At 39.1% G+C, this 17,306-nt stretch overlaps 1 protein-coding gene across 2 annotated transcripts in view; it reads right to left on the bottom strand.

The window, feature by feature from the left end:
* PTCH1 (patched 1) overlaps positions 1–17,306 on the bottom strand; it is a 45,647-nt gene that overhangs the window by 14,822 nt on the left and 13,519 nt on the right. For both annotated transcript variants that reach the window (XR_003400152.1, XM_026866380.1), the window contains exons 11-16: positions 13,834–13,952; positions 11,529–11,928; positions 10,724–11,033; positions 5,073–5,215; positions 2,869–3,052; positions 1,070–1,350 (exon numbers count right to left, since the gene is read on the bottom strand). Coding sequence is in view for 1 of the 2 variants with exons in the window: in XM_026866380.1 (XP_026722181.1) it covers positions 1,070–1,350; positions 2,869–3,052; positions 5,073–5,215; positions 10,724–11,033; positions 11,529–11,928; positions 13,834–13,952 (1,437 nt within the window). In the remaining variant the exon portion in view is untranslated. The remainder of the gene's footprint in view (positions 1–1,069; positions 1,351–2,868; positions 3,053–5,072; positions 5,216–10,723; positions 11,034–11,528; positions 11,929–13,833; positions 13,953–17,306) is intronic.

Below are 17,306 nucleotides of genomic sequence, written 5' to 3'. Positions count from 1 at the left end.
GGTTACAGAGGGGCTCTGAGCTTTTAAGATACTTGGAGGGATTGACACAGACAAAGCAAACAGTTAAATCTAAGGGAGAGCTTTTATTTTCTTTCATCTATCCTGTAAAAAAAAAAAATGAGGAAAAGGGAAGGGAGTAAACCTGTAGAACCAACTTTAAAAGTTGCTAAAGCCAAGCAGGAAAAAAAGATAGACATAAAAGCAGTGGTGGACTCTGAAAATAAATGCCTTTTCCAAGGGAAAAAAGTATGCACTACAATAAATGATTTTATAAGCTAATGAATCAAGAATAATAACATAAATTGCTTGATTAAGTGCTATGAAAAATATTCTAGACTAAACATTTACCTTTTAACATACCTGTCGTATAAACGTACATTACAAAAACTAGTAACTGTTTTACACTTTTCTACTTTTGGCATTTTATAAACCATACGATAGTTTATGGAATTTAAACACAGGAACATTATCATTCAATTTAACTTGAATGTTTACTGAGAGGCTTATGGTGCCTTGCAGAAAGCATGGAGGAGTATTTTCTTCAGTTTATAATTTTATGTCTCTTTCTCCTCAATAGCTCAGTTACACTCTTTCCACAGTGTGTACCATACAACATAACCATTTCAGTTTTTCCAGAAAGACTGCATTCAGAAATCAGTGGGAAAATTTACGGGCAAGCTAGTCACAAGGCGCTGGCTTGAAAAATAACTATGTCTGATAAAAGGGGAGAAGGAATAAATAATTAGAAATAAATGTAGTACTTTAAAAAGCTCTTTATTTTCCTCTGCGTCTTTATTTCTCATGTTAGTGTGCATCTGAGCAAGGGCAAAAGTTTATGTACCTTTCTAAGAACCTTTAAAGCTGCAAAAAAGGTGGCTAAAGGATTAAGGTTATTAAGGTTTGTACCTTTAGCATGAACCCTACCCCCTCAAGTTGAATAAATATATAATGAATGATGCAATATACATACTCCACCAGAGGCCCAGACATAAACAAAACCCTCCCGACTACAGCAAGAGCTATGCTGAAAGGAATTTGACTTCAACAAAGACCCTTATAATAAACTTACAATGATCCCAGCCGTCCAGGGGTTTAGGAGGAAGAGGGCACACACCAGAAACGTGCAAGCCAAAACCACGCTAATGGATAAGAGGAGCCAGTGACGAAGCCCAATGTACTGCTCCCAAAACAGAAACGGGTAACCATTTGGGTAGCTGGCGATCCCCAGGCTAGTGTAGTTACTACAGATAGCTCTCACTTTCTCGATAGCCTCCACAAAGTCAGCAGTTTCACGCAATCCATTGAGGTAGAAAGGAAACTGAGCATATTCTATGGGCTCAGCTGCTGGAACTAGGAAAAGGGTAACAGTGTTAAAATGTGTGTTTGGAAGGAAGAAGATACACAGAGAGAGCATGATTAACAAAACACTTTGCTCTCCACAGCAAAATGTTTAAAGATGTTGGATTTAAATTTTGCTTCTTTTAAACAAGTGACATTTTAAAAATTCACCAATAAACTGAAAGCTGAAGCAGTACAGGAGATTACTATATTTTATCATGTAGTACAATGGGATGAACACAGTCTCCATCAAGTCTCCAAACAATTTTATGTAATTTAACATATACATTTCAATACACGTATTTAATCCTCATCAGTGTTACAATGGTTCTTACTGAATACCTGGCCAAAAATCCCTAACTGCAATATAAAGTAGACCACGTTATCCTAAACATTTTATCCAAATACTCTTCTTTTACACAAGTGCAGCTCCTTTGAAATCAAAGGTCATTTCCCTAAGATTGATTGAGGTCCACTGACACAAAACTAGAGGAAAATTATGTTCAATCAGGCTGGTTGGCTTTTAAGGTTTCCACTGAACATTTTTAAAGTCAGATTCAGAAATCCATGTTCTGTTACTGATATTACCCTTTTCTGCCAGTCATTTATATACAAGTAATAGTTTACTAAGGAAATCCATAATTTTTTATCCTTTAATAATGTGACAAACCAACACTATCCATACTTCTTACTGAGGTAATGCTAAGTCTACTGTATGACAAGAAAAAAAAAAACCTTGCACAACAAGCATTTTGTTATTGCCGTTGTGTGTTCCAGACCCTGCAGGGTCATTCAGTTGACTTGCTAAACATGATTTGCCCTATTATAATCTCAACTATAAATTTTCATTAAGACAAGACTTGGCTGACTGCCACAAAGCTCTAGGGTTTGGATGCACTGAAGCATGGCTAGCTGGTTACCCAATCACATTTCCAAGCACACCAGTCCTTCCCCATATGACCTTCCCCACTGGTGTCCAACTAGCAATCCTCTCAATAAATTGAAAAGTGAAGCAAAGCAATGCCAATTGGCATTGGTGCTCAGAAGACATTGAACGGCATGGAATGGGACTGCTCCCCTACCTAAGCAGTTCTTGTACCATATCAGCGTTGGAAGCTTAGCATATGAGCTAACCTGATAAAAATCCCTTAGGTACTAAGAATTGAGGATAAACATGATATAATCTCAGTGATGGAATTTCAGAATGATGTAGGCAGGAATTTCATTCCATCTCCAGGTGTCTCTCCCAGACAGAACTATGAGGTGACACTAAAAAGCAATGCTTACTGGAAGTTTTTAAGGCTTTGAACTGTTATAAAACTAATTTTTTGAAATGATAAAGCCCTGCAGTGGTGCCACATTTGCAGTAGTGCATGGGTCTCCTAAGGCTACAGAGTAACACAATATATTGTCCTGTTTACACTTCTGAACCCTGTGCAGCATCAGCCAACTACAGAGTTACTGGTTCTTGAAGGAAGGAGTGGGGGCACTTACGTAAACTGTAAGACATTAAAATGAAATGCTACTTACTTCTTAGCCTTGTTTCTGGCATATAGTCTGCTTTGTCATGGACCCACTCCGGGCGGTGAGGCCGGATGTTGGCTTGTGAGGCAGCATAGGCCACAGGGTCATTGCTGACCCAGGCTGTCAGGTAGATGTAGAAAGCATTTGGGTTAATGATTCCATCTGCATCCACCAGACGCTGTTTAGTCAACTGGAAAAATGGAAAAAATTAGAAGTGTTTCAGAACAAGTTTTGCTATAAAACTTTCAACAAATGGCCTAGAGATGCAACACACATATAGGAAGGGAAAAGCAAAAGAGTATGAATCTTCACTTGAAGTGACTTATCAGTAAACTATTTTTTGGCAACGAAAAAAAAAATCTAAAAAACTACAGTGACAGTAGAAAGTGGTTATTTATAAATCAGTACTCATATAATATTTACAATAACCACTAAATCAGCAGATGGTTCTAGAATAGACTGAACCAATTAAATCCAAATTCTGAAAGCCTGCAGCCAAGAGTGAAAAACAACCAAGTTGGAGAAACATATTTAAAGACAGGGTAAGAAAACCTGGCAAGAGTCCCTATACACGTCTGTGTGCAGTTAACCTCTGTTGTTAACACTGAAGGAAATGCCACCCAGTAAATGGAGGAGAGCTATAAAAATAAAACAACATCTGTATAAATTTTGCTAACACTTGCCTCCTATGACCTACGTATTCAGAAAATGCCCAGCATCACGAAAGCAGATGAGTGCCCTCTGTTATTTGGGTCACTGTGGGCAAATGCATCTGTGGGGTAAACAGCAGTGGTACACTTCTAGGGTTCTGTAGCCAAATCCTGCACAGCTAGAGATCTGACAGAGGACTCTGTGGGTGAAAAGTATTACTGGGGTTTTTTGTTTTCTTTATTTAAAATTCTGGCTCAGCTCCAGTTTCAGGTCTTTTTAATGAAATGAAAAACAACAGTGACAGCAGTTTTTAAAAAAAGCTGGATTCCAAGGATCTGGATTCAATTAGTTCACAGGATATGCAACAACTGTATGTCTTCAAGCTGTCTATGGAACTGCAGAGTACAGCACTCAGCCCCTGTGGGTGCACCACACTTTTCTCCCTCCCAGGCACAGGAAATTATATCAGCAGCTGCAGTCCAATCGCATTTGTTCTACGGCGTACCTGGTACACTCTGCTAAACAAAATCTCACTGAAGGTTTTCTCTTCAACCTCCCTTTCTTAGCTTAATTCATAGCTGAAGCTTCATTCAGACCTGACAGCATGTTGCTAAACAGCAGTGTGTTTTACACACCATAGCAACTCTGAACAATATACTCTGTAAATCTGTCACCTTTAATGCCAGAAAAAAAAGACAGACAATAAGCAGATCTGTCAAGAAGCTCATTAAAAAGACTGTTTTTCTGCAAGTCAATGATGACTCTAGAAGAGAAGTTACGTTATTGCAGAATTTCTTATCAGAGGTTTGAAATCTAATTTTAGTGTAAAGAGTCAAACCTAATGTATTTTCACTTACTATGGCTACAGCAAATGCAGTTATATGCTGTGACAACCTTGCAAAAGAACCTGAGACATACTTTATACAGGCAGCTCAAACAACTGCCATTCTGAGTTCTGCAACAGGTTAGCTGTATTTACTGATGATAGTTCAAGAATATGATACGGCATGCAATGATTTCAGTCCCCTTGCACTACTATTCACCAACAACTTTTTTTAAATGTTATGGTTTGCATAAATTGGTAGGAAGTAACCAAATAACTGCAAATGCTAGATTCAAAGCCACAGCAGAAAGCTGAGCAAAGGTCAACCCTATAAGGCAATTCGATTCAGATCAAAACCAGTGCCACTCAGGGCAATAAGGCTAACCTTGGCTCTGTATGGCACAGGATCAGACTCCATCTACCTATGCATGCAGCAAAGCATTCTTCACAGCAATTTCAGTGGAAACTGAGTGTATCTGACACAGGAGCAGCACTGTACACACGCCAACCAGTAATAATCAAGGGCAGGTATTCATAGTGTTGATTTTGAACACTTTGCAGCACAGGCCAGACTGCAGCTAACAAGTAGCTTCAGCAAAGTCAGTGAGCCCACGTAGTAAGGTGTAACTCAGGCATTCAGTACATCAAGATAAAAAAAAGACTACAACATGCTCTTTGCATCTTCCCCTACTCCTGATGACTAGTGTATTCCTGTATATGGACTGTGATACAGTACCTGGCTGATGTCAATGGGTTTCGCTCGGTTGCCTGTTTGTACCAAGAGTTTGTAAGCCAAAACAGCATCATCAGATCCATTTTTATAATTGTTGTAAGTGATCTTCCCAGTTTCCCAGTCACTGTCAAATGCGTTCTGAAGTCCTGAAGAGTAAAGGGAGGCAAGGGAAAGACAGAATAAGCAGGTAAGCAATCAATCTTAGTAATAAATTTCAGTAGGAAGAAAGAATAATGACTCTTTTTCATAACCGAATCAGGAAGAAAATTATCCATCTTCTGCCTCCTAAATTAGGGGCTTCTCATTCACTGTCAGTATGTGGGAAGGTAAAAGTACCAGTTGCATGTCCAGTATTTTGCCCAAAGAAAGGAAGGGGAAGCAGGAAAGTGCAAGTGGGAAGCCTTAAGAGTCTTCCCACGTTGTGCAGACCAGCAAAGCTGAGCTAGCAAGCTGCAGATGCAATGTCCACTGGTGTAAACCATTTTCCCCTCAAGGCAAAGAGGAGATCTTAGATGGGATTAGAACCCTCTGGTCCCACATCCTTCTTAGAGCCTTTCAGAGCATCCTAGCACTCTGTCTGGAGAAGTATATGGGGAACAGTTGGGCCTGTCTAAACTAAAAAGTGGTTTTCTTCATGAACCCCAATTACAGGATCATCAAATTCAAAACTCCGTAAGCGTATTTGCATTTATCACCTCTTTCATACACACCTTCCTCAAAACAAAGCTGAAGCCTTGCCCTGTCTTGGATGGTGCCAGAGCAGAAAAGGGCTGAGTTCGGCCCTGATCCAACATCACTGTCTACCATGGACTTAGAACCAGAGGAGGCATTTAGTCCATTATCCAGAAAGGAAACACTCTCCATACTCCCCTCTGCCTCACCAAAACCCTGGCCAAGTGCACTAAGCCACAGAGGAAGACACACACCGCTCTCATTAACTGTTTTGGGCTACTGCAGAGCACTGAGGCAATAGCTTCTACGATATAACCAGAAATTCCACTACAAGGGGAAAAAAAACCACACTCAAACTTTCAACTTCAAACAGCAACTCAGCTGCTCCTTGAGCACAGCGTGAGTGAACACGATTTTGTCAATTTGTTCCATCTGTTCAACTTGTGCAGCTAATACAAGTTGTGGGATCTGCTGCCAGCACATGTAAAGATCACAGCCAACACCTATTCACTCTCAACTGTTATTTTCCTCCTTGCCACCCTTCAAGGGGGAGGGAATACCTCACAGCACAAATTTGGATCAGATTTAGTACAGGAAGCCACAGCCCAGTACAAGGAGGCTCTGTGCAAGCAGATGACAAACCGCATGTCCAGGGAAGGGAAGGAAAAGGCTGGGGAAGGAGGAGTGGTGGTGGAGGAAATCACCAACCCACCTCACAGCTGTGCTGAGGAGACGTAATGAAAACCATCATTACAGATTGGGTAGGTTAGCTAAAGCTATATGGAGATAAGAGCGCTGGAAGAGAAAATGCACCCAGTTGACACTGCTTCCAGGCCAGAGTACCTGCTCCCATTTACAAACTAACCACCTCTCCCTTAGAAAACTGCCTCCCATGTTGCTCTGACAAATCACACCCACTCACAGAGCCAGCAGGCTGAGAACCAAGCAATGAAATAAGCCTGCCAGATCTCCACGTGCAGCCCTCCAGCACCTGCCCAGGAGAAGGACAATTTGCCATCAGGTTTTTCTGGCATGACCAAAGGACTTTGAGGCTCCCTTTAAAAAAGCAACATTTGCTGGTGCCCTTGGAGAGGGTAAAACATTGCTTAGGATGTGCAAAAATACCAATCCATCCCTCCTGTGCCAAAAAGCAGTTCTCTCACTGCTAGGGGAGAGCATTTGTGCTATCCTACCAATCATGTGAAAGACAACTTCGGGAATTTAAGAGGAGGCTGTCTAAAAAGCTCATGGGAAAGGAGGCCACCAAAGAACAGCTTAATTTACAGTAAAAATGGCTCCCTTCAGCAGGAGGAGCACACAAATTACTATGTTATGACAGCACATGGGGGCAGAGGTTTCAGACTAACATCCAACCCCTGTCAGGGGGGTCCACAGACACACAATAACAAATATATCCACTGGCATGTGACATTATCAATTCGTGGTTGCAAGGTATGTCGAAAAAGGGCATGCACATTTAACGTTACTGCAGTGGGTGAAAACTCAGCTCTTACATCTCCACTGTTCTCACAAGTTTGGTCATCCCTCAAACCCTGCTCCCTTTTACATCTTTTACATCCCTTTCACATTTTACATCTTTTACATTTTACACCTTTTACATCCCTTTTACATTTCTCAGCTGGCTTAACCATTCTATTCTCTGGGTTATTTTATCATTAACCTTGCTGAAACTGGAATTCTGCAGAAAGAACACCAAGAAATCACTATCAGTTGTTCTTAATTTCTAAAGAATTTCAGAATTTCAGTAATTAAAATTTCCCAACACTTTGAAATTAGAGTTGCTGCTTTCAAAGCAAATACTCCTTCCATTACAAACTGTTCATACCAATGATTTTAGAAGACATTTAATGTTTTATAAATGGGATTAATTAAATGTTTCTGGCCAGAAGGATAAAAGTAACTTGTTGACCTCTTTCTGCAGAAAAATTGTAAAAATAAAGGGAATTTTAAAAATCTTATATATGGGATTTATTTTTTTTGTATCAGGAATCACTTTTGCTTAGTTCTTCAGAAGAAAGTTAAATCCTCCAAAATTATGTGGGAAGCAGGAGTGGGGTTAAGGAGAGAATTCCTACTGACTCATGTGAACAGCTTGCACCATGAAACACCAGATAAGATTACACTTTGCAAAAACAAACCTAATTACAAGCCATCAGGGAATTCAAGCTACCTCATTTACATTCAGTCACTTATACAAATAATGTTAACATTTCCAGTTTAAATGAATGATTAGTGTTAGCTCTTCTGCTGCATTTTCAGTAGCGTGCTAACGTGATATGACACCAGAAAGCAAAATACAAGGGAATGTCTGAAAAAAGAAGTGCATTAGGTTGAAGGCACTCCACTGCTAGTAAATGAGCAGAAATGTACAGCTACCAACAATGCCTTCTTGATAAAAAATATTTCTGTTGTTGTTGAGGGATCATTCTGCCAGATGAATGTGTGCGTATCAGAAGGCCATCAATACCCAGTTAAGTAGGCAGGAATTAGCTGTGAAGTTCAAAGTTGTCCCAACTTCGATTATCCAGCTCCTCCAGTATAAAGATCCTCCCTGAATCCAGCCTGAAACTGTACCTTGTTTGCAAATTCTGCTTTCATCTTCCCTTCCCTTTATTCCCTCAACATCAGCCTCAGTTGGTAAAATCAGGTATTATTACTGTCTTCACCTTGAGATAACACCCTAATTATGACAAGTGTAGCAGCTTTTAGTATACCGATTCAGTTCCCCTGTTACATTAATGCCCTGCACCATTTTAAAACATAACTTCTGCTGATACATCTCAGTATCCTTCTTTACTGCTTTGTGAATGCAGTTTCACACTCTGTGAAGATAGTTCTCTACAAAGCAGCTGGTTTGTATGAATTGTGCCCCTCTTGGGGAAAGTGGGTTAAGGACATAGACCTAAATGCTAATTAGTAATAATAATGATTAATTTGCAAGCTGTCGGTGATCAACAGGCCAAGCAATGAGTCTTCCATCACGGCACTAGCACACTCACTTGAACCACCACAGAAGTCTCCCTGTCCAGCATAACATTTTTGCTCAATGAATCTTGTCTGTACACCCAGGGTACCAGGAATACTCACAGCTCCTCTGGTGGAAGAAAAGCAGAGGATAAGGTGGAAGGACAGGCAAGCTAATATGGACTGGAAGGGGAAATGAAACTATGGGCAATGAGAACAGGAACACCCCTAAGAGAAGAGCAGATCTGGAAATGTCACATATGAGCATGGACATATAGCATGGAGAAGGAGAAATGCAGGTCCCTGGCATTGTTCCAGGGCCACACAAACAGTCCTTAGCATAAGGAGGTGATTATGAAGAAGGTACATAGGCATCCAAAGTGGAAGAGGTGTGTGAAGGAACGTGGTGGGCCTGAGAGAGGGGCAATGGGAATACAAGCACCCCTGAGAGCAGCACCAAGTGGGCTAGCCTCCAGTGTTTCCCTCTTGAGAAGCCAGAAAAGGAGAAACCCCAAGGGCAACTCTTCCTGACTTTATTGTTGGCAGAACCATGCTGAATATGTAAAGATCCTGAACATGATGTCAGATTTCCATCTCCCTCATGTGTTTGGGGGTGGGGTGGAAGGGGGGACACCAGAGACATATTTTCCTACTGTTTTGGAACAACAACATAAAATACCCACAAAATAAATAAAATAAACAGCAGAGGTACAAGAGAATTTAGAGAAGCATGTAGAAAGATGCTTGCTTAGAAATCTAGAAAGTATAGTAAGGTTCCAATCCAGCAAAACATCTAAAATCTATGTTGAATTTTCTTTCTGCCAGCAATACCCTCCCTTACAGCTCAACATGTTTATGTGAGCAAATTATTTTAAGTAAAACTTCCAGTAAGTAGCCTGTAATGAATGGATCCAATTAAAAAAACAAAGCTAACAGCTGAGACACTGCTTTGAATGTTTTATCAGTGCATTAAGCACACAGGAAACTTGATCATTTTGTTTAAATATATCACTTAGATGCATCCACTTTCCTAATGTTGCCCGACATATTTTCAGAAGGAGTAAAATATCCCAAATACTGTTAGTTACCTACATGTTCTCTAAGAATCACTGGCTGCACTGATCATCTGTAAGCAGTTAAGGTTAAAATTTACAGTCTCACTAGGTCAGCACAGTTTATTTTTCTGTTGGCAAAAGTTTCCTGGAGATTCTCCCAACAGAAAGACAGAGGTAAGACACAAGTACTCCTGGGCAGATTGCATTTGCTGTTAAATTTGCCGAGATGTGACAGTACTATTTATTTTAAATACAGAACAGTTATTTGTCTCAATATGTGTAATTACAGTAAATAAGCTGGCTTCGATATAATTATCATCATAGTATCTGAAAGGCCATGCCTTCTCTTGTCTTTCCCTGTCCCATTACAGCTAAGCACAGAAAAAGCAGCACCACAGAAAGTGAGGATACTTGACTGGAAATCTAGAATGTATAGTTAAGTTCCCGATTCAATAAAACATGTAAGCCACACTGAATTTTCTTCATGCCAGCAGTCCCAGCTGAAGCCAACAGATCACTCATGCTGAAAGTTAAGCCTGTGCCAAAACACATCACCAGACAAGGACTTTTTATTTAATGATCTCAAAACACTCAACAAACATTTATTTTCCCAAGACAGTGGGTCTATTTGGCCATTAATTATAAAGCAGAATTCCTCATTAGCTGCTTAGAAATTATTGGCATGAGATGGTCTCTCATGGATATAATCTCTTAAATGCTTCAAAGCTGTCTTACTAAGGAATAAACTTAGCCACAAAGAATTTAAGTGACCTGTTGGAGAAACTGTGAGTCAACGTGTGAGTTCAGATCAGCACCTACACATTCTCCTTCCTGCTCATAGTCTTTAAATTGTGTGACTGTTTTCAAAGAGGGTAGAATTACTAGCATGAACAAGTGGTTACTACTGTAGAATTATGAAAATTTTATGCAACTCTCTCTTACCTTGCAGCCAGTCTCGAAAGTAGTGCAACCACATTTTGGGAAGCTGCCTACCCTCTTCCAACAAAACATATGTCACATTGCTGAAGCTTCTGTGAAGTTCATAAAGTAAGTGCTGGACATTTGGGTAGTCTGTTTTCTGTGTCACAATATACATGTTGTAGAACGAAAAGTACTTGAACTGTGCAGCAATAAAGTCATATTCTCGTGTTTCCCGTGGTACAATGTCTGTGAGATCTAGTCCATCTCTCACCCGGGTAGTTCCATAAAGGCTGAGCCCAAGTAAACCCAGAAAAAGAAAAATAACCACAACCTGGAACAGAAAATGGAAATGCATTTTGGTTTAGGTTTCTAAACAAACTAACAATTCATAATGGCACACACTACAAAGCCAGGTTCAAAATTAACACCCATCAGTCTATTTAAAAGCTTTTATTTCTTGGGTTTTTTTTCCATACACATACATGCTACAAGACTAAGCTAATTTGTGCTTTATTGAAGGGGTTCTGCATCATGGATGAGAAATTTTACCATAATAAAGTTTAAAAGTGGCTTTACTTTCACTATTCACAAGCTTATGTTACTGAAAGCCACCAAAACCCTTGCTCATAACTTGTATTTGCAAAGTATGTCTCTACAGAACTTGTTAGATAAAACTTTTAAAGTACGAAATTAGCTATAAAATGATTAAGAATTATTATTCAATAAGAATTCTACTTAATCCTTATATTTAATACCACTGACAGGATAATTTTATTACTGGGCAGAAGTCTATTTTTGAAGAAGAGGTAAACAGTTCCTCGATTACCTTAGCTTTTGGTTTTAGGAGGAATGGAGCGTAATGCTTTTCTGCAAAAGATGAGAGTGTCCACTTCGTACAGGGTGGCTCAAGGCAATGCATATTGGAGTCTGAGAATTGGGAAAGCAAATCCCTCGTCGAGCTTGTGCTTTCTGGGCTCTGGCAGCTAAGATTATCTTGCGTCACTGTCACTGGCTGCACAGATATTTCTGAGCGAGGCTCTGCTGTGGTGTAGTACACCTGCGTATGAGGATCGTATTCTGTGCGCAACTGCACTGTAGACTGCATTGTAATCTGAGTTTCATGTGCAAAACTGTGACTGCTGTATGGAGGCGGAGGACTGTAGCAAGTATTGTCATTTTCCACATATGCTTGAGGCTCAATTTGAATCACTCTAGTGACACACGGACTGTAAGAGAAGAGAAAAACATCTGTTTGCATTTAGATCTATCTTTATTTTAAATAACAGAGATAGGATAAGCTGCTTCCATTCGAGACTGCTCCCACTACTATTAGATGGTTTATATTAATTAAGTGTAATGCTTTGATGTAAATTTTATTGTGCACCTTTAGGAAACACTTCTGGGACATGGCCTCTGAGAATACATGCACTTTTCTTGTGCTCAGGAAAGAAGGAACCAGCATCTGTCTGCAGACACACCTACCCACACCACTCCATCAATTACACATGCTAATCAGGTCAATATTCAGGTAGTTACATGCAGTCTAAATGCACAATAGGTGTGTGAGTTTGCATCTATGTGCCCATGCTGAGAACTAAGCTATTTAGATCAAAATGTAAACACATGACATACTGAGTTCTTCTGTTTAGAACTATTAAAGTAACTGTTAAATAATATTTGGGCCTTCTGGATAAGATCTCAGACTTTTGGGAGGCAGATTGAAACCACTTGCCATACACTGACTGAATGTTTTAAAAATTAAGTAAACACATGCAAGGATTAATTCCTAGGAAAGATGGGCAACATGAAGAGACAAAATTACAGAGATAATTGATCCATTTCCTTTATTTTTGTCTATGAAAGACCTTAACAGATACTTGTTTATTTGAAAACTGGAGACAAACCTCTTCCTGTACATGAGAAATGACAAACTGATGATAGAGAACAGTATCAGAGATTTTCCACCAAGTGGACAAATCCTACAAAACCAAGAATGCAGAATGTTGCCTACCTAAACAAAGTAAGCTCTCAACTGCCTTTCTTTATATGTAATAAATATGGAATAAATGGAAGGTTCAATTGCCCTGTATTTCTGAGAATCAGGGTGCCAAAATTTAAGCACATTAGGCTATCCATGAAACTATGACTGAATCAGAAACAGAAAGTAGGAGTCCTGGCTTGGGATCAGCTTCCTGTTTTAATCACTCCCTCAAAAACAAATTTAGGAAAGTGCTTTCTGTCTTTGACATTAAACTTAAAATGTCAAACTGTAACAGCTCCTGGGTGGGTGTAAAAGGCTAAGATTACAAAGTGGGTTCTCCACATCCTGGTCATGATGGTAAGAGTGCATGTGTAGAAATGTAGCTGATCCTCCTCATTGTGGGCAAAACCAAAAACTAAGGTAGAAAACAAGTTTAATTGATGACAGTAGACTGCTCCTAGAACCACTCAACGCTCACAGCTGGCTGTGTATCAGGTAAGAGTCTGTGTATGCACTCTTTGGCATGGAACTATTACCATTCTAAATTACCATTGCAGTCATAACAGAAACTTTATCATGCATTACCCTGTAATGGTACTGATAATCCTGCATTCCTCATAGTCTTATGAAAAACTTGGTTAAGGGGAAGTCCTTCTTACAGTTCATACATTATGTATTTAAGTTTAAAAGCATAAAAAGCACAAAAATTAGCACACAGTGATTAAGTAAGGCCTCTCAGTACCCTGAGTTATGTACAGTCTTCCAAGACTAATACTAGCACTGCACACTGCAGCACTCCGTAACATTCTAAAAATACTTGAAGATATTCCAAAAGCATTGATCTTTTATCTGCTTTCAAGAAGTTGTCCTCAACAACAATACTCAAAATGAACATACATATGAATGAAGGGAAAAATGTGTGTGTGTGAGAGAGAGAGAGAAAGAGAGTGACCGACCTATTTTAAATTTTCCCCCCCAGTCAGGTAAAAAATCAAGGTAGTGCATGTAAATCAGACACTAGCAATGAAATCATAACAATAACATATTGACCCCGTTGCAATGAAGAACTCCCACTCCTGACAAGGTAGTACAGGGAATGGTGACCCCAAAAAGGACACACCTCACATATCAATCTATCACACATTCTCACCTTGTAAAACAGCAGAATATATCCAGTCTCCTGTCTTCTCGACGATAAAGGTCCATGCTCAGGATAGCAGGAAAAATCAGCAGAACCATAGCAAAGTTGAATACGACCACAACTGCTGCCTAGACATCAATCATAGCAGAAGTGATGTCATTACTAAGCTTCATGTAGGGCATCAGCTTTACTACACATAAAACTTCAATTCTTATCCTTTTACCCATTTATCACGTCAACCCATGAGATGCTTTATAGCTTTTCTGTGAGGAAACTAGGAGATAAACTTTTACACTCCCATTTCATTATGGTAGGCCCACTGTAGTTAATTTACTTTAATAATAAACTTCATATTATTTTAATAAATCTGTGCCTGGAGATGTGACAATGAAAAACAGGGACAACAACAAATAATACAGTTGCATGAGATTCTACCATATTTAGAGTCTCACAGTGAAAAATATGGAAGAAAAAACAAACCTGGAACTAAAAATGAAGTTTTCACATTTAAGGGATCTGAAGTAATTTAAGCATCACAGTAACATTAAACCACATTATTCAATCAGAAGTAAAATAAAGGTTTAAGTGGATTTTCATGAAACTGTTCTATTTAGTAAAGTATTATGCACTTGATGTACTTAAAAGTCTAGACAAAAAGAATAACATTTTGTGTTTATCAGGGATTATTTTTAAAGGAGAATCAAAATTAATCCAAAACCACAAAGTAAATTTACATATTAATATGCTTGTGTTTAACAGGACTTGATTAATGAGCCAGTCTACCAAAATGAGTCTTAAATTGGAACAAGAATACATCTTAGATTGGAACAAGAATACTTGGTTGAAGTTGCAAAGCGAACATTATGTAATGAAAACAATCAACCTCCCTGCCCACCCCCTTTCAAACCGTACTTCAAATCCTTTCCCACACAGAGATTCCCAGAGAATCTCCATAAACATATGTGGTGCGGCATATACCATTATTATTAATATCATTTATTTGTAATGCAGAATTGTTAAGAGTAATAGTCATCACAAAGCCTGGACACAGATGGGACTGGAAGGTAGTTATAAGAGTAGGAGAGACTCTGGGAAAAATACGGTTGAGCCATCAACAGGTAAAAAAACCCTCTGAAATTTTTCTGTTTATCTTAGATAAGCAGCAGCTATCTCAAAAGTACCCTAGTTTCATGTTAAGGAAATAATATAAACTATCAAGTGCCTCCACCTGTAACTTCTGAAGTTAACAACTGCTTGGGTTAATAAAGACATAAAAAAATAACAAAAGTTGCGCTACAAAAATGAAGTTGCTGACCTAATGCAAATAGGCCCTCCTTTTTCCAAAATAAACAAATGGCTGCTTTTGATCTTGAAAAATCAGACCTCAAACCAGCAGCTCAAAAGATGTAATATCAAAAATCCATGCTTTAAAAATTTTTGACTTGTATGTAAAACATAATATAAATTGCCTAAACAATGCAAATTTAATTTTTGTGTCTCTTTATCTGTGAAAATCAAAGTCCTAACTTACTGAATGATATTTAGGGTTCAGAAGGTGTCAGAGCATCTAAAAAGCCTAGATACTGGTTTTACTTTTCTGAGAATGACAGAACCAACTAGTTATGTAAGTATTTCATTTCAATAATAAATATATTATATACAGAAATATCTTTTATTGGTGTTTCTCTTTTGTTGTCTCCAGCCTGCTTGAAGAGTTTGGTACTACTGGTTGTCTGTAGACATAATTACTAAAACAGAATTTATCTAGTACTTAAAGGAAATTAGATTTTAGCCATCTTTGAGAAAAAAGATCCAATGCCTATTTAGTGATTTATAAATATCCACATAGAAAGGTATGTAAGGTCATAGCCAAGACTTTAAAATTAAGTTATTTCCTTTTGATCCTCTCTAGAATTAATTGAATCTGTCAGAAAAACAAATGACTGCTGTTGCAAACAAGGTGTTTGTTGGACCTGGTTCATACAACTGCTTTCTTTATTGCTGCTAAACCAGAGAAGGTTGAATCACCCATATAACATGAATAATTAGTTGTGTCTAACCAAGATCTTCTATCAAGGATCAGCTAAGATTTATCGAGATTTGGAAAAAACAGCTGAGGCCTGACTCAGTAATTCTTACCCCTCCCAGCACAGCTGAAAAACTAACAGAAGTCCTCTGTTCCAGCTCCATAAACTTCAAATGCTTCATGCCTTATCAATTCCCTTTGTAAACCCCAATATCCTTAAACCTCAAATGCCACTAAACCTGAAAACTAATCCTTAAGTGTATGGTAGAGACGCCATTCATTATATTCACATTTGATTTTTTTAAGAAGTATCAAAACTAATCCAACAACACAATAAATCTGCCTGTTAAAATGGCATCTTTTTAGAACAACTAGATTTTCCATTGTGCCATTCCAGTGTTGATGTAATAACCCTGCAAGTAAAATATTTTTAAACAATTCTCTCTGTTCTGATTTGTACTGAAATAGATTCCTAGAGCTTAACACCACACTTTCTATATATTGCACACTGTCTCTCCTTCACCCACTTTCCCCGCATTTCAAGGATGTAATAGTTTTCTGTTTTCACAATTAAATACAGAAAATACTGTTCTTGTATCAATTCTAATTTTTTGTCCCATCAAGGAAACACCCTGTGACTTGATAAGGAGAGGGAAGGAAGAGAACTGTTGAGGGGTGACTCAATCTCTGAGCTGATGCATCAGCAACCTCTTCCCTTCCCAATACCATTTAGATATATGGTGGCTGGGAATGGGAATGTATGACAAATGTGACCATGTCAATACCCACAATCTGTAACAATTACACTGACTGGAAAAGCACCAACAAAAAACAGTGGTAGCAGAGCTTGCCAGTACAGGAAATCTGTTAGCAGCACCCAAGCTGACAGCATGCTTAGGATTTTGGGGGACAGGGCATCTTCTCTCACCCCTTCACAGATGAATGGTCAAATGGGAGATGAAAGGGTCTCAGACCATTTCCTGGAGAAATCAACAAAGGTAAGATTAGTCCTAGAAGGGATAAAATGGGGCCTACTCATGGGTGTAAAATTAAAGCATTCAGTGAAATGAGATCAGAGAGTAGTAAAAATACTCCATCAATCAGAAAAAAACCTGTTGATCACCTCTCGAAAAATATGCTTTGCTTTCTGCATCTTTTCATAATGCACAGTCTAAAAATATTATTGCTGCTGCAACTGTTAACAGAGACAGAAGAACAGCAGTCTGTGCTGTGGAGGCAGCAAGGGGAGATGCAAGCCAGGCTGGTAGGCTGGGGCCCCGCTGAAGGTATGTGCTGCTATGTGCCATTCCTGGCAGCCCACCCAAGGAGAACGGGTGTGCTGCATAGCCAGAGGTGATGAACAGACGAGGAGGTCTGTCAGGGAAACTTCCACCCTAACTGCTGCCTATCTGCAACTCACTCTGACAGCTACAGACTCAGATCCCCTTCCCCCCCC

The sequence above is a fragment of the Athene cunicularia genome, assembly GCF_003259725.1.
Source record: "Athene cunicularia isolate RWA chromosome Z unlocalized genomic scaffold, athCun1 chrZ_part2, whole genome shotgun sequence".
In the NCBI taxonomy this organism is placed as follows: Eukaryota; Metazoa; Chordata; class Aves; order Strigiformes; family Strigidae; genus Athene; species Athene cunicularia.
This window is presented reverse-complemented; position numbering and strand designations above follow the sequence as displayed.